Consider the following 21,423-nt stretch of genomic DNA (forward strand, 5'->3'; position numbering starts at 1 on the left):
GGGGCGGGGAAAACCCGGCGACTGGGAGGAGGGAGAGCCCGAGCCAGGGAAAGGTGGGCGGGGAAGAGCTAGAGGCCTCAGGGTGGTGGGTTTTGTTTATTTGTGTATCCGTTTCCATCCACGCCTGCGCAGTGGCTGCTTCGACACCCGGGGGCCGACTCCAGCTCCACCCCCTTCCCTGGGTGGGCACCAAACCCGCACGCCCGCCCCCAACTCTGTGAACCAATCAGAGCCCGCTGCGGTTTCGGAGCCTGAGGAGCTGCGGGGGTTGGCTGTGGCCAGAAGAAGGGCTGGGATTCTATTTGGCGATAGAGCTGCCTTAGGAATCCAGCTGGAACCGGTCTGAAGCGGCGCGGGGGACTGCGGGTGGGGTTTCGAGCGCCTGGCGGGAGAGCAGGTGCCTGTAAGCGCCTCCTTGCCTGGGCTTCTTTATTGCTCTTGAACAGACCACATAAAACCACTCTTTAATCATGGCACATAAGACTGCATTCTTTATCCCTTCGTTCAACTAAGTCTAGGCAGATGGCCAATATGACCAACACTGGGCTGGGGGGGGTGGGGGGAGGGGGAGGGGCAAGGAAACTGACCAAAGACCATGTGCATAAATTGTGGGGCCTAGTGCTAAATGAAAACGCGAGCTTCTTGTTCAGAAATTATCAAGAATTTCAAGACCGAGAGCGGTAAGCCGGGTCCCCGGCCCATCTAAGCATGGCGCCCGTGGGACTGCACAAGTTACAGCGTCTGCTGACAACCAAAAAACTATCAGTCCGGAGGGAGACAGGTAGCCATTGAGGAAATTAGAGGATAGCGGGTAGAGGAATCGCCAAGTGAAGCATTTCTGGATGGGGAGAGAACGTTGAAAAGGTAGCTAGGACAAGAGAGAAAGCTTAAGAATGTTAGTAATTTGGACTTTAGTCTATAGGCAGTCGTGGCCTTGAAAGCTTGAAATCTTGAAAGCTTTTAACTGGAAAGATGCGAGTCCTGAAAACAATGTTTGAGGGCTGTTGATCTGGCTTGGGACTATTGAGTGGATTGGGAGGCAGGGGTAGGAAGGAGACTTGGCACTGTTGGAATAGTTAGACGTGGCCCTAGGTTGAGTTAGTGGTAATGGACGTGCAAGAAAATGCTCGCATGATAAGGGGAGAGTCAAATGGCAGTCCACATCCTACTGTTACCCTAATGCTCCTCACATGCACTTGCTTTGGCTCCCTCTTTGCTTCTTTAGAGTCCTAGCACTATCAATAACTAGTCTGTGGACTTTGGGAAGGTTGCTAACTCTTTCTGGGCCTCGCATTCCACATCGGTAAAATGAAGATACTGAACTAGAGTGGCACCAAGGCTCTATCAAGCCCAAATTGATTCTGAATCTGGGCTCTTCCTTTTCAGCTAGCCACCACCACCACCATTTATTCATGGGTTCACTGAATATTTATAGAATCCCTAATGTGTGCTGGGTACTATATTATTAGGAAATATACAATTGAGTCTGATAGATGTCTACTTTTAAAGTATTTTTTAAATGTTTATTTATTTTTGAGAGACAGAAGGAGACAGAGCATGAGTGGGGGGAGGGGAGGGGCAGAGAGAGAGGGAGACACAAATCTGAAGCAGGCTCCAGGCTCTGAGCTGTCAGCACAGAACCCAACGTGGGGCTTGAACTCACGAACTGTGAGGTCATGACCTGAGCTGAAGTCGGACATTTAATTGACTGAACCACCCAGCCACCACGCAGTATTTTTTAATGTTATTTTTTTGAGAGAGAAAGCATATGGAAGGGCAGAGGGAGAGTGAGAGTCTCAAGCAGGCTTCACGCTGTCAGTGCAGAGCCCAACATGGGCTCAAACTCACAAATGGTGAAATCATGACCTGAGCCAAAATCCAGAGCCAGACACTTAGTCAACTGAGCCACCCAGGCGCCCCAGATGTGTTTTAGTAGGTCACTGGCCAGGAACGTTGCCTCACAGCAGGTGCTAATAGTGACTTGTAGTGGAAATTTAAGCACATCTCTTAATTTCTATGGGATGTGAGTTACTCATTTTTTTATTTATTTTTCTTTTTTTTAAAATTTTTTATGTTTATTTTTGAGAGAGACAGAGTGTGAGTCAGGGGAGGGGCAGAGAGAGAGAGGGAGACACAGAATCTGAAACAGGCTCCAGACTCTGAGCTGTCAGCACAGAGCCTGACGCGGGGCTGGAATGCACAAACCGTGAGATCATGACCCTAGCCGAAGTCAGACGCTCAACTGACTGAGCCACCCAGGCACTCCTGTGAGTTACTCATTTATAACTTGAACATCCTCAAGGTCCTTTCTCTTCTCACTATTCCAACACTGTTATAGTAAGGATTTATAGAGAGGAAACAGCATGAACAAAAGTATGGAGAATGAAATAGCAGTTCTGAATTCCTAGAGAATTTAGAGGGAGGCAAGCAACAATGAAAGGTGAGGCTAGAGAGGCAGATTACTATAAAAGGTGGATGGGGGTGTTTATAGCAGCACTATCAACAATAGCCAAAGTATGGAAAGAGCCCAATGTCCATCGATGAATGAATGGATAAAGAAGATATGGTATATATACACAATGGAGTATTACTCGGCAATCAAAAAGAATGAAACCTTGCCATTTGCAACTACGTGGATGGAACTGGAGGGTATTATGCTAAGTGAAATTAGTCAGAGAAAGACAAAAATCATATGACTTCACTCATATGAGGACTTTAAGAGACAAAACAGATGAACATAAAGGAAAGGGAAAAAATAATTAAAACAGGGAGGTGGACAAAACCTCATAATGAGGTGGACAAAACCTCATTATGAGAAGAGACTTATAAATATGGAGAACAGAGGGTTACTGGAGGGGTTGTGGGAGGGGGGATGGGCTAAATGGGTAAGGGGCATTAAGGAATCTACTCCTGAAATCATTGTTGCACTATATGCTAACTAATTTGGATGTAAATTTAAAAAAAATATATAAAACAAGTTAAAAAAAAAAGGCAGATGGGGGAAAGACATGGAAGATGTTATATCCATGCTTAGGAACTTGGCTTTTATCCTGTATATGCTAAGAAGCCACTAAAAGGGGAAAATGACATGCTTAGCTTTGCAAATATTATTTATGAACAGGAATTTCTTAGAAGAAACAAGCAGAGAATAAATATCTGAAATATACTCAACCTTATTAGAAATTAGAAAAATACAAATTAAGGTGATTTCACTGAAATAGTCTTTCATATCCACTAGGTTGGCAGAGATTAAGAAATTTTGCCAATCTTCTAAATTATTTGAAAGCTATTACATCAAGGCTTTATAAGGCTAAACATTCCCAGTTATTTCAATAACTTCTCCAATGCCACAGTTTCTAAATATCATCTTAGAAACTTTAAATGTGTTCATGTATCCCAGTTTGTCCACTCCAAGTCTGATGTCAAAAATCATGCAGTCTGTGGTTATGATCTATTCATTGCAAAACAAACAAAAGTGCTTGCATTCATGAATTTAATATGAGTTTCAGTACCCTCAAACTACTAAAATAATCTGTAATGTTACTGAGTTTCAAACTCAAACCCCAGGTCTGGCAGTGCTGGTGTACTTTTCTAGAGTAAGCTTACCCAACCACCTGGTAAACACATCTCAAGAAGTTTACTTGTTTTCAACATTTTATGGGAAAAGTTCTATATCATTGTGACATTCACAATTTGAGGATTTACAAAGCTTAAGATGCATCCTTCCCAATCCCTAGATCCCCCTCCAACTCACTTCATGCACATTCTGACTCTATGAAAGATACACACCCCCGCCCCTTTTCTTTAACGGCATCCACATACTCTAAGACTTGCATAGGTTATTAGTCCCTGGGGTCAAAGGGTTCCTGGCTTTGGCAGTAATGGATGTAAAATAATAGTTTAAAGAGAGAACATTTTGACGGGCCATAAATTAAGCTGAATAACTTGGTAAAGTCTAAAGTCCTGTTGAAAGAGAAGACTGTTAAGTTTATTTTATATATATATATATATATATATATATATATATATATGATATATAATTAAATATAATGTTAAATATATATCTAATATATTTGGGAAATATTTAATAAAATTTTAATAAAAGCAGCTATTAAAATCTAAGAAGATGTGTGCTTTGAGATCACCTAATAACTTATGAAAATTATTATCATTGTATGATGATCTCTTCATGTTAAAGAGAGGTCAAAGTATGTAGAAAAGCCAAAAAGGAGGTTAGATGAAGAAACAGGACAAACAGAAACTATAAGATGTTTCTACTATTATCCAAAATATTACTAAATATTTGCATAAAGATTGTAAGAAGGAATAGTACAGTGGACAGAAAATGATTTGAAAGTCACAAGCTAAATACCATGTTTCTGCTGTGAGTAACCATGTCGTAATCCAGAGATTTTCACTCTTTCTCTGCCTTCCTGACATTCTAATACTATTTTTGATTCTGTTGCACTGGCATTAATATATAGACAAGTAATTGAAGTAATCTAATTTTTTTTTTGCTTGGTATTTGCAGAGAAGTTCAAGGAAAATCACAGAAGGAAAGAATGAATTCAAATTACATTAAAATGTTTGAGGCATTGAGAAAACATTGCTCTATCTCCACCTTAAAGTGAGGGCAAGAATGAACATGTTAGGAGGATAAAGATCTCTGTTCCCTGCTTCACTTTAACAATTTAGTGCAATCACAACGTTCCCTATTGGCTAAGATCTTATAGGAAAAGAGAACCAGTTCTTTAATTTCTTCTCCAAATGTCTTCCTGTTTATGTTAGCTTCTAAAGAAAATTTTCACTGACTATGTTCTGCATCAGAGGCACTTTTTGGGATTGAAAAAACGCAACCAACTTTAAAATTTGTTTTTCCTTTCTTTTTATTCTTTCATGCTAGAGCTATTCTTTTATTTTTTTTAACCTTCTCTCTACCTTTCCTCTATCATTCTCTCACATTAACTTTTTCTTTTCCATTTCCTGAATCATTGCTTAATTTAGAAGTAAAGGATGCTGTATTTCTTCCACAGTCACTAGAAAAATGAATGGGCTTCTCTTAGTAGCTCACTTTTTCACTAAGTTATACTCAGTTATAGGGAAGGAACAAAACTCTGAACAATTTATATTGTAACCAAATTATGGTCGAAAAGAGTTAACTCAACTTTCACATGCCAAACTAAAATTTTCAGGCATTAGCTCAGGTTTTAGTATATCTATATGTATCTATATATAATTGCTTTTATTACTATAAAAGGTATTGTAACAAAATAACGTAACTTTGAAAAATTGTGTATTCACATGTCTACATTCAAATGAATATTGTTCTTCAAAGTAGCGTTTAGTGAAGTTAGACCCATTATTCCAGATAGATGTCGTCATTGTTCAAAAACTTTTCAGAAATCATTTTGGAACTGTAAATCTTATTCCCTAGTTATGGACTGAATGTTTATGTTCTCCCCCTAAATGTCTATGTTGAAGCCCTAACACCCAATGTGATGGAATTTGGAGATGGGGCCTTGGGGGATAATTACAGTTAGACAAGTTTATGAGGGAAGGGCCCTGGCGTAATGGTATTGGTGTATAGGAAGAGACCCTAGAGAGCTTACTGTCTCTCTGCCTGTGTCCCACAAAGAGATCCTGTGAGTAGCTCTACAAGAGCAGAGGCCTCAGAATGAAACCTATTTTCTTGGCCCTTTGATCTTCAACTTCTCGGACTCTAGAACTAGGAGAAAGAAATGTCTGTTGTTTAAGCTGCACAGTCTGCGGTATTTTGTTATGGCAGACCGAGAAGAGTAAGATGCCTCTAACAAGGGACTATTTAAGAGTGATGATCAAAAGTCATTTTGAAGTCATGGGGTGATCAAACTTGATTAAAAAATGAAGTATGGCTACGAGCACTGAGACTACTTTTTTGTGTGTAACTCATGAAGTATCTCTGAGACAAATCTCAAAAGAGGAGCATCAAAACTCTGTTGCACGATTGTTAAAATTATTACAGTCTACCATTATTATGGTATCATTTGGGGGCGCCTGGGTGGCTCAGTCAGTTGAGCATCAGACTCTTGATTTTGGCTCAGGTCAGGAGCTCCCAGTTCATGAGTTTGAGCCCTGCGTCGGGCTCTGTGCTGAGAGTGCAGAGCCTGCTTGGGATTCTCTCTTTCCCTCTCTGTGCCCCTTCTCCATTCATGCACTCTCTCTCTCTCAATTAATTAATTAAAACAAATTTTATTATTAGATAAACATTTGTTTATTTGTTTTTGAGGGGGGAGGGTACTGAGAGAGGGGGCAAAGATTCTGAAGTAGGCTCTGCACTGACAGCAGAGAGGTCGACGTGGAGCTTGAACTCATAAACTATGAGATCACGAGCCGGGATCAAGAGTCAGATGTTTAACCCACTGAGCCACTGAGGTGCCCCAATAAATAAACATTTTTTTAAAAAGAAAAGATTTATTTGGCTATATGTATGTATAAAAAAAACAGGCTCTATACAGCTACACCCATAAAATATTAATGACAATTTAATTACATAAAGCAAAGAACGAGTTAACATATTTTACTTTTGTATACTTACTATTTTGTTACATAGGTAATGTATTTTGTTCATCCCTTCAACAACTATTGGATGCTGACCTGGAATCAACCATATACAAGGTACAATGGATACAGGTCCAAGAACAATAGTAAATTTAAAGAAATTCATACCATGAATATATAATCTTATAGTATTAGTAAATCCAAAGGTTAAATGCAAATACTCATTTCCCAGAAAATAAACACGACTTAATCAAATGTTAGCATGCAGTTACAGTGTTTTTGAAGACATGACTGGAAATCTTTAAAATGTTTGTTTTATGACCAGACAGTGTATGACTGAAAAAATAAATATCTTAGTTAGATATTTATCAAATCCAGAAATTTATTTTAACTATGATATCCACCAATGTGATGAATAGTCCAAATTAGTTATCAAACCCTATTCTAAATTACCTCTTCAAAAATGATAAATTTTGAACTTCCTAAGTCCATGCATTTCTTAAATTCTTTCATTTTCTCCACAATAATCAAAATGTAAAACCTTACAATTATTTGACTACATAAGAGAAAAATTTTAATTGCAACAAATTATGTTTTATGAACTTTGCTATAAAAACTCTTCAAGGGATGAATAGCATCTTCTCATTTACTTAAGATGATTTAGGATTTTCAGTAAGGTGATCAATCTTTTTGTAGATGTTGTCACATTTATAGTAGATAGTGCTCATGAACAGGCAACCGACTGTCTGTGGGTCCACCTCGAAGGATCTGTGATATAAATTTAAAATGTTAGAAAATGTTACATTCAGATTAGATTTAATATTGAACACAACTGAACATGAATATGCATGAAGATGCTTACAGGTGATGAAATGCAAAATGTAGAATTTACATTTTATATGTAACATTTGGAAATTAGCTAATTTTAAATTTTAAATTTTAAATTTTTTTTAACGTTTAGTTTTGAGACAGAGAGAGACAGAGCATGAACAGGGGAGGGTCAGAGAGAGAGGGAGACACAGAATCTGAAACAGGCTCCAGGGTCTGAGACGTCAGCACAGAGCCTGATCCGGGGCTCGAACTCACAAGCCATGAGATCATGACCTGAGCCAAAGTCAGACGCTTAACCGGCTGAGCCACCCAGGTGCCCTGAAATTTGCTAATTTTAAACATGATATTTCAGATAACTAAACCCTTCCTTAATTCATGGGAAACAAAGTTTAAAAAATTGGACTTTTTATTGCTTTCGTAACAGTTCAGCATTTGTATGCATCACCTCCCGGAGAAAGTACTAAGTGAAAAGGGAAAAATGGCAGAGGAAGAGGGGTTCATATGGTTGACATTTATTTTCCATTATTTCCATTGTTTCTCATTTTGTATGAAGGTAGTTGTATATTACTCTTTCCTAAAATGGAATATAATAAAATATAGACTTCATAAATGTGACTTTTATTGATGAGAGAACTTTGCCATTTAATCCTTATTTCATGTTAACATTTCTAATAGATACCAATTCATTTTCCAATAGACCCTATTTTATTACTGACAATACAAACATTATAAAAGATGATTTTATTTATACATTTCACACATTTTGAAGAATAAGAAACTATTTAATAGTGACAAGAAAAATCATATTCATTTAGTTCTTTGGCTCACTGAGTCAAGCAATCTATAATCCTGATCTGCATATATTTAAAAAAAATTTTAATGTTTCTTATTGAGAGAGACAGAGTGTGAGTAGGGGAGGGGCAGAGAGAGAGGGAGACAGATTCCGAAGCAGTCTCCAGGTTCTGAGCTGGCAGCACAGAGTCCAACGCAGGACCTGAACTCACAAACCTTGAGATCATGACCTGAGCCAAAGTTGCATGCTTAACCAACTGAGCCAGGTGCCCCCTGGTCTGCATATTTTGTACATTTTGATTACATTTTTTAGTATTAGGCAAATGAAGATATTTCCTCAAGTTTTACACATGTGCTTTGATAGATTCTTAAATTATGTGTGATTAAGTTACCTTTAAGATTTAAAATAAATAAAAGTTGGAAAAATGCTTGCTAACACACTATCTTTGTAGGTATGTCGCTCAGTTCTCTGTAGAACAGAATTCAGGCCTAAATGAAACTATTACTGAAAATACTTGGCTCCATTTATATAACAAAGCAGGACTTATTATTTCCTAGACAATCTTTTTCTCCAAAAATAATCATAAGTTTTTGTTTTAAATCTACTCACCAGGGCAAGCACTGAAACCTAAAAATCTGATAACTACTGGTTCTATTTTAACTTTGCTCAATTCATGAATCCTGACAAAAAAAATAGTACTTTTTGGCCTATGCAAAAAAGGTCCTTGAGAATAAAGCAAATTCCAAAAAAAGGAGATAAATAGGAGTTTCAGTGTTTCAAGCCAGCTTTGCCTGGTGGATCCATTGTAATATGTTTATTACATTTATGATGTATTTATAAAGTTCTACTATAGCCAATAATAGGAAAATGAGAACAGAGTGACACACAGGCATCAAAATGAGGATGACTTTTGGTAAAATCCTGATGGAGGCCACACATAGAAGGCAGTCACTTTCAAATCCACTCCTCTGATCCAAAGAGCTAGGACTCTAATTCCCATCTGCTTTATTTTTTTATAAAAAATTTTTAATTATTTATTTTATTATTTTACAGAGAGAGCGGGGGTGGGGGGGAGAGAGAGAGAGAGAGAGAGAGAGAGAGAATCCCAACCAAGCTCCACGTTCAGTGCAGAACCCAACACGTGGCTCCATCCCATGACCCTGGGATCATGACCTGAGACAAAATTGAGGGCTGGATGCCCAATTGACTGAGCCACCCAAACGCCCCCTCATCCACTTTAAACATACCAGTTCCATTAAAAACAACAACAACAACAACAACAAAACAATTTCATATATTAGGATTGTGTAGAAGATTTCTTTCTTATACCTCCGACCTAACAAAAGAAAAATTATTTACCTGATCTATTCTTAGTTGCTTTGATGAAATCATCCTCATCCTCATCACAGCTTTCACAGTTTAATTGTTGGAGGATTGTATCTGACTGGCTTTCCGCTTGGTTTACATCTTCCTGTTTACCAAAGCTTCGAAGTGCAACGAGCCGATGATGTATTGCCGCGTACAGACACCCTGTATCTTTGGCACTGGCCTGCATGAGGAAAATTAAGTTGTTAAGAATATAAATAACTGAATAATAGCCACATTTTAGAGATTTTTAATCTTTCACTCTTAGGAAGGAATTATATGGCAGAAATCTAGGATATAAATAACCCTAGAAGTTAAAGGGTAAAAAGCCATACATCCTGAACCAAACAAATTAAATCCAAAAGTGAATAATTTTATAACAGGTCCCTATTTGTGCGTTTTAAACTGAGAAATGAAATTTTTGATGTAAAATTTCTACTTGAATTCAAGACTATCCCTCCTCCGCTATTTTACTATCTTTCTATTTTTTTACTATTTTTCTATTTCTAATAGAAAATTAGAGGGTTCGGTGAATAACAGACCTCCACTTCCTTTACATCACTTTGTTTAGACATCCCAACAAGCCTCACAGCTCTGTGGAAAAGCAGAGCTCATTAAAGCAGTCTAATATTGCATCATAGAAGTCAATGCGCTGTCCATTGTGCCACAGAGCCATCCTTATGATACTGTATCATAAACACGTCATAAGTCTTTGCTTTCAGTACTTTTCTATGCTATTTTTAATAGTTGCTGTTAATATAAAAAATGGTGGTAACAATCACATTTGTATAACATTTACGGTTACTGCATTCTTTTTTTATTCAACACTTACAACAAAACTATGAATTAGTCATTTATTCCATTTATATTAGCAGAAGCACTTAGCACAAGTATTCAATTTATACTTACTTCCCACATCCCTTTACAGATGAGGAGATATGGCTCAGAAAAGTACAATGATTTGCCTGCATTTACATAGCTAGTCAGCAATCTGCTGGGCTCGAATCCCAGACCTTTGTCATCAGAGTCAGTGCTCTTTTAAGGTAACATGGCAGTGGTTTACATTTTTGTATGTTTTCACAATATCAAAGAGAAGGTAGGTAAATTATTCTCTTTGCTAACCCTCCAGAAAGCTATCAAACTTTTCAAAGCAAGAACAAACTACATGCCAACTGTTTGGGAGAAGGGTCTTCAATTATATTTTTTTCATTTGCATGTTCTTAAGTTCCCTTAATTACTTTGGGGCAAAAAATAACTGTAAATTAAATAAAGTATTTTTGTTTCTCATATTGTGCTAAATAATCTATAGAGGGTGTTGAGTAAATGTTGACTCTTGACTGATTTAATTTTTTACATTATGTGCAAAGATGTCATTTTTCTTTAGTACGTTAATAAATATTGAAAGTATTAAAAATATAAATGCTACTCTGCCACCTTCACTTTCTAATATTAAAATTTAAATATGCCTTTCATTAGTCAATATATTGCCTTTGGCTAAATTCATTTAGATATATTCATTCAAGAAATTCAGAACGAGAAGTTAAAAATAAAATCACAATGACATATTTTTCAGATAACAAATTCTCAATGCTTAAAAAAATTATAATTCCCAGGAAGTACCATAAGAAAATGCTGGCGAGAATGAAAACTGGTTCAGTCTTTCTGAAGAGAAATTTGTCAAGACAAGTCAAGCCTTTTCCCAAGAAAATTAACACGTGTACAAAGAGAATTCCTCACATCTTTCTTGTGGAATTTATAATAGTGAAAGACAGCAAATTACATAAGTATTTAACAAAGCAAGATTAATGGAATAAATTATGGTGCAGAATAGAATTCTTTTGACCTTTAATGACTATTTAATGACATGAAAACACTCATTTTCATTGATGAGTGAAAAGGTTACGCATGTGTACTTCATAATCAAGTATTAGCAATCGAATCTACCCAACCATTTTATAAAGTGTATCATTATAATCTTTATTGGGCAGATGAGTAAAATCAAGTTAAGGAATCTGTATAACCTGCCTGAAGATCATACAGTTGGCACATTATATACATATGTACACACACACGTATGCTGAAATGACAAAAATGTTAATAGTGACCATCTCTGGGAATGGAATTTGGGGTGATTTTTATTTGCATTTAGCAAACTAAATTTGGTTTATTTAGCAAATATCCTACAGTTTGCAGGGTCAGTGCGGGTCAGACATTAAGCAGCAGAATCTCATCATAACTAATAGTCTCAATCTCAGTGACAGTGGCAGCGGGCTGCTTTACTCGCTCAAAACCAGGAGATCCAGCCTGGCGGGATATCAGGTCTTGTCTGTCTCCCTAAATGGTAAACAGGGTTTGGGCATTATCTTACTCTAACATCTTAATACTCAGTATCACTTATACCTAACAGTGCACTTATTGGTAGTTAATAAAACTTTTGGTTTTTCATCACTGGGCACTTGCCAACTTTTTTTCCATTACTGTATGGAAGTTTATTTACTTGCATTGTTACTTTCTGCCTGAGTCACGTAAGTACCCAGTCTTCTCCAGTCTTCTGGGTCTCAGCTCATGTGGGAAACCTAGCCTTTTTTTCTAGCCTGATCCCTGCCAGCTCTCTCTCTCTTGTGCCTGGATTTTGTATTTGAGGTCAAGCATTCCTGCTGCCAGGAAGAGCTAAAGCTGTGCTCCCATCCTGTTACCTTGGTGACTGACACATGTCCAGAATTGGAATTTGCTGTTGGACTGGTTGTTTTAACTTACTAGCCCTGTGTTTTTCCATTTCTCAGGGGGTCCTTTCCAGTGATCTCAAAGCCTTCTCAGTTTCAGCATTCAGTGTAAGCACTGGGCTATGTATTCCACTGGACTCCTAGGAGCCAATCTTGACAACGGTCCCTTTGGTAACTTTGTAAGATTGTTGACATAATTTCAATGGAAAAAAAAATGTGAAGGTTTGAAGCATATATCAATACAAATGTCTTGGGACACATGCCAATTGGTTACTACAGATTTTGGTGTTAATCTGTAAATTTCATTTAAAATTTAGGTCTCATGTTAAACTGTAAACAACCAAAATAAATGGCTGGTTTTTTGTTTTTTTGTTTTTGGCCAATGGTGCAAGTTATTATAATACAGTGAAAAAAAATTAGCAATTGCAGAGATCTATAAATATAGTAGGATAATCCTCTATCACTGAAATTTGTTACTTACCTGAATTAAAAACACTTTGATGTTATAGTCTTCTAAATCAGTAGCTGTTATTCGTAAATTTTTGTGGTTCGCTCTTTGAATCTCCATTTGAGCCCAGAGTTTGCTATTGAGAATCAGCCTCAGGCTGCCTTGATTGCGCATAACTAAAACAGGAAGGTGAATGTATAAGACTACAGAATAGTTGATTCCTTAACCTTCCCCGGGGAACTTGCCATTTTTGAAAGTGAAGTAAATCCTCTAGTTGTTTTTCAGACTGTATTTTCACTATTAAATTGTAATTTGGCTTGATTATAAGTTGGTTTTCAAATTGGCTTTACTAGGTTGGAAGACCGTTTTTAGCTTAAAAGCTGGAATTATTTTTTTACTATAATAAACAATGATTACAATTTTAGAATTCCTTTGAGGACTTAGTGGTCTGAAGAATATTTATCCAAAATGGAGAAAACAGAAGCAAAACCTTAAGCATTCAAAAAATGGAATTAGCTAAATAAATGATGACATGGCTATTCAAGATAATATTACAAACCCATTAAGAATATTAAAGAAAGATCATTACTGATGTAGAAAGGTGGTCATGGTATATACTATGTAACAAGTAATATCAGGTAACACAACAGTGTAAATAGCATGCATTGTAAATTTTGGCAGGCAGTGGTCAGAGTGGCATTGAACAAGAGTAGAAAACAACTAGCACCTGCCTTGGGAATAATACTTTGTTGGGTTATTTAGAAACCTGTTTGCCAGTTATAGAACTGAAAACACCGTTCCTATTCTCTCAGTGTGAATTCTATTCTTTACTGGTTTCTTGAGCTTGATATCTGAAACTCAATAAAAATCCATATACACGGATCCCACTTCTTCCAGTGGTTCCTTCCACAGCTCTGATTGCCCAATGTTGGCCAGTAAACCTACACACCCCTCCCAGATCTCTGCCTATGCTCACTTTCGGTTTGGGCCTCTGAACAATGCCCAGTGTGTCTTTTCAGATGCCAAAAACTTTGAGAGCCTCTCAGTCTGACTGACTCCAGATTCCTACCATCACTATGGATGTCAGTAAACACACACAGGATTCAATAACCACACACCTTAATTTCCTTGGAAACTGACTTCATCTTGCCCCACACAACATGCTTAGAATGCCAAGAATGAAATATAGGGCAAATATCCTTTTTAGGAAAAACCATTTTCCCTTCAAAAATATCATCATATTGCTTTCAATGTTACCGAGATTACTATTTAGGGGTGTGCTGGGCTGTGTCATAGGTGCATTATCTCACTGAATTCTCACAATTGCTCAATAAGTCATGGAGTACTACTATCCCCATTTTAAGCTGATGTAACTAGGCTGTGGGGAGATTAACTTACCCAAGGTCACCAATTAGTCAGTGATAGAGGCAGAACCGAACCTGTGTAGTTTGACATCAGAGCCTGCTCTAAACAGGAAGATCCTACAGCACATTAGAAACAATATTGTTTTCAACAGTGATTTGTTGACTATTTTATAACACATCTCCAGAAAATGATGTGCGCCTATTGGAAATTTTACCCTGAGAAATGGCAGGTTGCTTTACAAAATGATTCCTTACTTAGTCTCGACTGGAATGTTCCACAGTCACTGCTTGCTGTGTCATTCAGCCTCAAAGCTCCTCTGCCCCTTTCAGTCCAGGACTGTGTTGTTTTGTTGAATATAAAAAGCTTGCAGTTGATCTAAAGGACAATTTTTTGAAATGTCAAATATATAGAAATTTATTTTAAAATGATTTCTTTCTATGCTACAACACTTTTATTTGCCTGATTTTTACCAGAATAACCTTGGTTAATGATTTGTAAACCAGCTTAAAAAATTTATTTAACTTTTAAAACATACAATTTTTGAATAGTTCAAATATCAAAAAGCAAAAAGATGTACAAATTGAAAAGTCCTTCCCAACCTTTGTTCTTCGTCTGTCGATTTCTACCCCCTGTGATCAGGTGATCGCTATTGCTAATATTTTGTTTATCCTTCCAGGGATATTTGTGTTTATATGCATGCCAGTGCCCATGTCCCCTATTTTTTCTATAAACAGTAGAATATCATACATACTTTCTGCATCTTGCTTTTCCACTTAACAAATATATTTATATGTACCACGTTTTAAATGAAAATTTTTTTTTTCAAAGTTTATTTATTTTTGGGACAGAGAGAGACAGAGCATGAACGGGGGAGGGGCAGAGAGAGAGGGAGACACAGAATCGGAAACAGGCTCCAGGCTCCGAGCCATCAGCCCAGAGCCCGACGCGGGGCTCGAACTCAGGGACCGCGAGATCGTGACCTGGCTGAAGTCGGACGCTTAACCGACTGCGCCACCCAGGCGCCCCATAAATGAAATTTAATGTTATAACAGATGGATAAAAAGAAAGGGAAATCTGTTCCTTGTTGGAAAATTGACTACCTTATTTCATGTGCCTACGCTGATGGCTACGTCACTCAACATTCAAATCCTATGCATGATACTATATACTACGTGTGTGAAATTCTTGCTTTATATGAAATTCAAAACTTATTTAAAAGAACTTTTCAAAGGAAACCAGAATTTTTCTATCTTGAACTGAAATCTATTCATCTTATCAGTTAAAAATGTCCAGTGTAAGTAGAACTTTTAAATCACACAATAATAGCACTGATTATAAACACAGGCATGTAAAGTATAAAATGTAGGTCTGAAGTTCTTTTAAGACAGGGTCCCTGGCTGTCTTCTTTCTAAGAGACTAATGTGAATGGTTGTAAACCCAGTAACACATTTTCCTGAAAATTACCCGTACAAAAATAAGAATACAACAAAATATTGGCTTAATCTTTGGAAGTGTCTAGCATGTTTAGTTAAGCAGCTCAGTCTTCATGAAAACTATACTTCTGCCTTTATTTTTAAAGGTGCTTCTGCTGATAGAAACTTGGTTTCGTGTATGTAAGTGCTCCCAGAAAGAGCAATGTGTGATATACAGACCTTCAACACATTATGTTCAGCTTCCTCCCCTGTTACAACATCAATTTTCTGCAGCAAGCATTTGGGTGATGGCTTAGAAGAGAAAGCAGCAGCTGATTCGATTAGGGATATATTTTTAATAGAGTCTGTTTGTAAGAAAAAATGGGAAAAGACACGTAAAGACCCCATTTTCTCTACTGTAAAAGTTCCTTGTTGTCCCCATTAATATACATGTCTCCTTAGCTTTTTATAATAATGAGTTTACCAAAAATATGAAACTACTTGAGTTTAGATAAATCTCTTTAATGATTCCTCATATCCTTAAGTAAAAAAAATTTTAATGCTTATGTATCATACAACAATATTTTCTATGCTTTAATCTTTGCCAAAAAGTTTTAAAGTGTTGCATTACTGTTTTTGTATTTTATAGCTATTGAACAGATGACATGGAAACACAGGAAATATAATAGTTGAATCAAATTTTTTACAAATCAAATAATTCTTACTTGAATTTAGAGAGTTGACAGGAAATTCTAGTACGGATTTGAATGGTTGTTCCTTGGTGTATGAATCATTTTCAGGTTGAGATTGGGTGAGATGTTGAATATCCTAGGTGAAGGAAAAAGATGTATTACTTAATTGTATCCCCATATATCTGCAGTAAGCCAAAAGATACCTTTGTTCCACTTCAGCAGGGCAAATGAACTCAACTGCTCTGTTTTTGTTTTGGACTCCCTGTGTGCTGAATGGGGAAATCCTTCCTATCATCAGAGGACCCTGGTTCTCATCCTCAGGAAGCATAATCTAGTTACCACCAGCTTATTTCAGGTGGGATCTAGTTCCAGGGACAAAGGGAGACGGTTTAGAGACCAAGAAGGAGGTAGCAGCTGTTCCATGCTCCCACCAGACTAACCTGATGCCTAGAAGGAGACGTAACAATCATTTCTTTTCTTTTTGTTTTAATGTTTACTTATTTATTTTTTAGAGACAGAGAGAGAGAAAGAGCAAGGGAGGGGCAGAGAGAGGGGTGGGGCAGAGGATCTGAACAAGGCTCTGTGCTGACAGCAGAGAGCCCTGTGTGGGGTTCGAACTCATGAACCATGAGATCATGACTTGAGTCAAAGTCGAACGCTTAACCAGCTGAGCCACCCAGGTGTCCCTTATTTCTGTTTCAAGGTATTTCGGTATTCCCAGCACTTCACTTTATACCCACTTCATATGAATGAATGAATAAATAAATAAAGTTGTCCAAAGAACGCACTAGCTGTCTCAGAGCTCATCTTTACAGAAAGAATTGTAATTTTTCTCCCAAGACAATTTATTTTTTTTTTAAGTATATTCTTTTTTAAAATGATTTATCTTTGAGAGAGAGAGCATGAGCAGGGGAGGGGCAGAGAGAGAGAGAGAGAGAGAGAGAGAGAGAGAGAGAGAGGGCCCCTTTCCCAAGGGGCCCCTTTCCCAAGACAATTTCCGCCAACAATTGCTTTTAAGGCTGCACACATGGGGCTTTGTGTATGTGCTATAATCAAGGCCTGTGAAAAAAAACTGAGTCAGCCATGCCATTTCTGATACTGGAGAGCCCCCTGGAGAACAGGGAGAATTGGAACAGTACTTCAGAATTTAGGTTTCTATCTTTTCCTTTATGAACTCAAAATTCTTCCACATTATTTAACTGGACATTAAGATATTCTGTTAAAATCGGTAGAGTTGGGTGTGATTTTTTAAAAATTTTTTAATGTTTATTTTTAAGAGAGAGAGAGAGAGACAGAGGTGAGTGGAAGAGGGGCAGAGAGAGAGGGAGACACAGAATCCAAAGCAGGCTCCAGGCTCTGAGTTGTCAGCCCAGAGCCTGATGTGGGGCTCGAACTCAGACACTGCGAATCATGACCTGAGCCGAAGCCAGATGCTTAACCGACTGAGCCACCCAGGCACCCAAGATGGGTGTGATTATTTCCATTTGAAGAAAATAAACACTAAGGCTCAGAAAGTTTAATGACCCCCTTGAAAAGCACATGGTCAGCAAACAAATCAGGAAGGCATTCTGACCACCAAATCACAAGGCCACAGGATTATAGGATTAACTAGAGGACAAATACAAGTGATCTCTATAGCTCCTGCTGTCCTCAGATGTTATCAACTTAAAATACAGGAAGTACAGTTTCCTTCACAAGCCAGATTTAAAGTGCCCATAGGAAATATACACAAGTACCTCCCTAAACCAAATTTACAATCCCAACTGTAGTTCATTTGTTCAGGGATCGCTCTGTCTCCCCTTAGATTATAAACACCTTTAGAGCACAGTGGCTCCCTTAGCTTTGTATAACCACTTACCCAGATGTTTGTCAATCCTGGTTGTACATTCAAGTCACCTAACACCTACCCTCACCCACAGAGACTCTGATCTAATCTGTTTGTGGAGATGCCCTAAGAAATCCTTTAGTGGCTCACCAGATGATTGTTAACACGCAGCCAAAGCTGAGACCAATGCCAGTGCTTTAGATGTCATGAGAACATAAAACATGTTTGTTGAATTGAATTGAATGTTAAAGTTGATCCTGTGAGGCTTGGGAAATGTTTTATTTGTGTCTGTGACATCTTATAGAAGCTGTGACTAATCTAGTGCCAAATTTGGGAATAAATGGTTTGGAAGAAATGTGCCTGAATGTATTGCCCGGGACTTCCCTCTAGAAGTTGGGCCATTCTGGTTCAGATCCAAAGAGGTGAGTCAATAGCTCTAGAACTGTGGAGTTGACTTTCATCTTGAGAGTGAAGGATGGTGCCTCTAAGCTGAAAAGCTATGATACTACTCTTGGGATTGGGGTTCGGCCTGAGGCAGGTATGGCATAAACAAGGTCTTCAAAGTGATTGATTTGTGAAAGCCCTAAGAAACTTAGAATAGACTGACCTCATGACTTGGTCCTTTTGTTATTCTGAGGCTTTACACAGGTTTTAAAACCTTTGTAGCCTCCTCTGGATCCTCCATAGAACTAGTAGCCACAAGATAAACTGGTCACCTTGGCCTATGTCAACCAAGACCCTGGTCTGGGTGAAAGCAGCATGAAGGTGTGATGGACCAGGTGCAGAGCCTTCACTTTGCTGTCTACTTCCCTGCTGTGCTTTACAAACATGCTCTGTGGAGGATGGGGCAGCAATGGCCTCTTGGAGGAGGATGCTCGATATTAGATAAGGATGATAGTAATACTAGTTAGGTGTTTCCACTTGACAAGGATGTTTCCCTAGGCAAGTTAAAGTCTTATTATTTTCCTCTTAAAGCTAGCAAAAAAAAAAAGTTATAATGACGTTTTTCACTATAAAAGCTCTAAGGGGAGGGTTGTAGTTAATAAGAAAAAATAAATAAATAGTTTTAAATTCACCATGTTATGAAAAAGGCTGTCAAAAACCTACATTAAAATATCATTACCAGTTGAGCTTGTCTATTGCAGATGATTCTGGGATTTCCATGCATACCTTCAGTTAACACACGTGAAAGAACTATTTAATATTTCTCATCAGTAATAATGTTATAATTAAACAATCCCCTTCCTCTGCGGGTTCCTGTCTATTATTCTAACAACTAGAACTTGCTTCCCAGGAGAACATTTCCATTAAAGAAAGAAAATGTGCCTTTGAACTCAGGAGTTAAAGTATGATCCAATTTAACATTGTTTTAATTAATTTGCCTCCAGAAACTTGAAGTGACAGCTTTTTATATAATAGACACCTTTGCCAAATTCTTACCAAAACTCTTTCTACCATGTTTTCTCCAAACACGAAATCAGAACTGCAGCTTTTAAAAGAATACTTCTCTTCATTTGGTTGACATCTAAGGAAAATAAATAAGCATTTGCTATTTAAAATATATGGATAAAGCCATGTTAAACCTTAACATGAAATAGTCAAATGGTTTAGTAGATTTATGTAAAGCATAAAAACATCTGTTAACTCTTACTCATCTGCAGATATTGAGAAATGAAGGGAAAACTGAGATAGGTACTTCCAGGGATAATATTTAAAATATTTCACAGCTGTGACAGCGCTAGTTGAAACCAGTCCAAACACGTGTCATGCCCATCACTCTTCAGGCCGTGTGATCAACCAGGGGCTGCCCAGCCCTTATCTTCTTGCTTTTCCAGCACAGCCTCTGTCAGTCTCTAATTTCTACTCTCCTCCTCCACAAGTGGCCAATGCTCTTAGCCACCAGAGACCTCCAGAGCAAAGGCATGACCAATGCATCTTGTCAGTGATACTTGAATGTGCATTTGTCTAATTTGGGTTTTTCATCCTGGAACTTTTTTTTTTTTTAATGGTAAAAGTGTTCTGCATGATGAGAAACTCAGACATACAGCTGTCTGTCTGTAGGCCGATGTACTCCGGGGTCCACATTGCATCCCTAGTATGTGCTGTAGGTGAGCTCTGTGGGACCCACACGGGCCCCAACCATGTGAGTCCGTTTATGTCCATGGCTTGTCTTAATCTCCTCTCAACTCAAACCTGCCTTCATGCTTGATGATACCAGCTTCATGCTTGATGATAACTTTCATTGTTCACATTTATACTGCTTTCTTTTGTTGTCTATCCAATGTATGTCAATAAATAATGAATAATAATTTAATATTCAAAGTAATTTAAAAAAGGGGAACATCAGAGAAAAGGTAGAAAAGGCTAAGCTAGCAGTCAGATCATTAAGTCCCAACTAAATAAAAATTTAGCTACACAGTTTTGAAATATTCTCACCCAAGTCAATGAAAAAGTAGAAATAATCCAATATTAATAGGATAATCTTTATATATTAGAGATATTGGGAAAAGCATTTTATTTTTAATTTAATTTTATTTAATCCAAGTTAGTTAACATATGGTGTAATAATGATCTCTGAGTAGAATTTAATGGTTCATCACTTACATATAACACCCAGGGCTCATCCCAACAAGTGCCCTCCTTAATGCCCATCACCTGTTTAGCCCATCCCTCCCACCCACCTCCCCTCCAGCAACCCTCAGTTTGTTCTCTGTATTTAAGAGTCTCTTATGGTTTGTTTCCCTCTCTCTTTTTATCTTATTTGAAAAGCATTTTAAACTTGTGTTCTTTACAAAATCTCAAACAGAAATCTTGACAATTTATCTGTGCAGTATCAGAAAGTTATTTTTCCACAAATGATTATAATGGTAAAAGAAAGCAAGAATAAAAGGATATCCTCTCTGTGTCCTCAGCATTAACTTACCCTACTGATGTAGCACCTAAACAGTTCTGTTTAGTAGTCAGCAGTACTGAAATTCTGGTGCTGGGTAATTTTTCACCTAGCAAACAGGAGCTCCCCTCAGAAATCTGAAAGACAATCCATCAGAAAGTTCCTTTCAGTTGCCTTAAAAGGAGCATCAGACAAGGAAACAATAGTTACGGTTAAATGTATTGAAAATTTACTGTGTTCAAGTACTACCCTAAGCATTTTAGGTACATTATCTCATTTACTCCTCACAACATCTCTCTATAGGTTGTATGTCTACTATCCACATTTTACAGTTTACAGATGAGTAAACTGACCTAATGAGTTTAAATAACGTGGCTAGGCTTGGGCAGCCAGGAATGGGGTTGATCTTAGAGCCAGGGTCTGACACCAGAGACTGTATACTTAGCCATCATATTCAGAAATCCCACCTCCTTTTGTTACTTTTATCTTTTTAGCCACATGGAGTTAATTCTCATTTCTAATTTAGCAGATATATCCTTCAG

The 21,423-nt window shown here is 37.7% G+C and overlaps 1 protein-coding gene across 2 annotated transcripts in view; it reads right to left on the reverse strand.

Annotated features, from left to right (window-relative positions):
• Positions 1-6,901: 6,901 nt before the first annotated feature.
• The window catches only part of RANBP3L (RAN binding protein 3 like), a 284,788-nt gene continuing 270,266 nt past the window's right edge, over positions 6,902-21,423 (reverse strand). For both annotated transcript variants that reach the window (XM_086677179.1, XM_025924293.2), the window contains 8 exons: positions 20,915-21,018; positions 19,432-19,516; positions 16,200-16,302; positions 15,715-15,839; positions 14,317-14,437; positions 12,731-12,873; positions 9,521-9,710; positions 6,902-7,305 (listed from right to left, as the gene is read on the reverse strand). In XM_086677179.1, coding sequence (XP_086533305.1) covers positions 7,262-7,305; positions 9,521-9,710; positions 12,731-12,873; positions 14,317-14,437; positions 15,715-15,839; positions 16,200-16,302; positions 19,432-19,516; positions 20,915-21,018 — 915 coding nt within the window. In that variant the 3' untranslated portion in view covers positions 6,902-7,261. The remainder of the gene's footprint in view (positions 7,306-9,520; positions 9,711-12,730; positions 12,874-14,316; positions 14,438-15,714; positions 15,840-16,199; positions 16,303-19,431; positions 19,517-20,914; positions 21,019-21,423) is intronic.

The sequence above is a fragment of the Puma concolor genome, chromosome A1, assembly GCF_028749965.1.
Source record: "Puma concolor isolate L17-30 chromosome A1, mPumCon1.1.hap2, whole genome shotgun sequence".
Taxonomy (NCBI): Eukaryota; Metazoa; Chordata; class Mammalia; order Carnivora; family Felidae; genus Puma; species Puma concolor.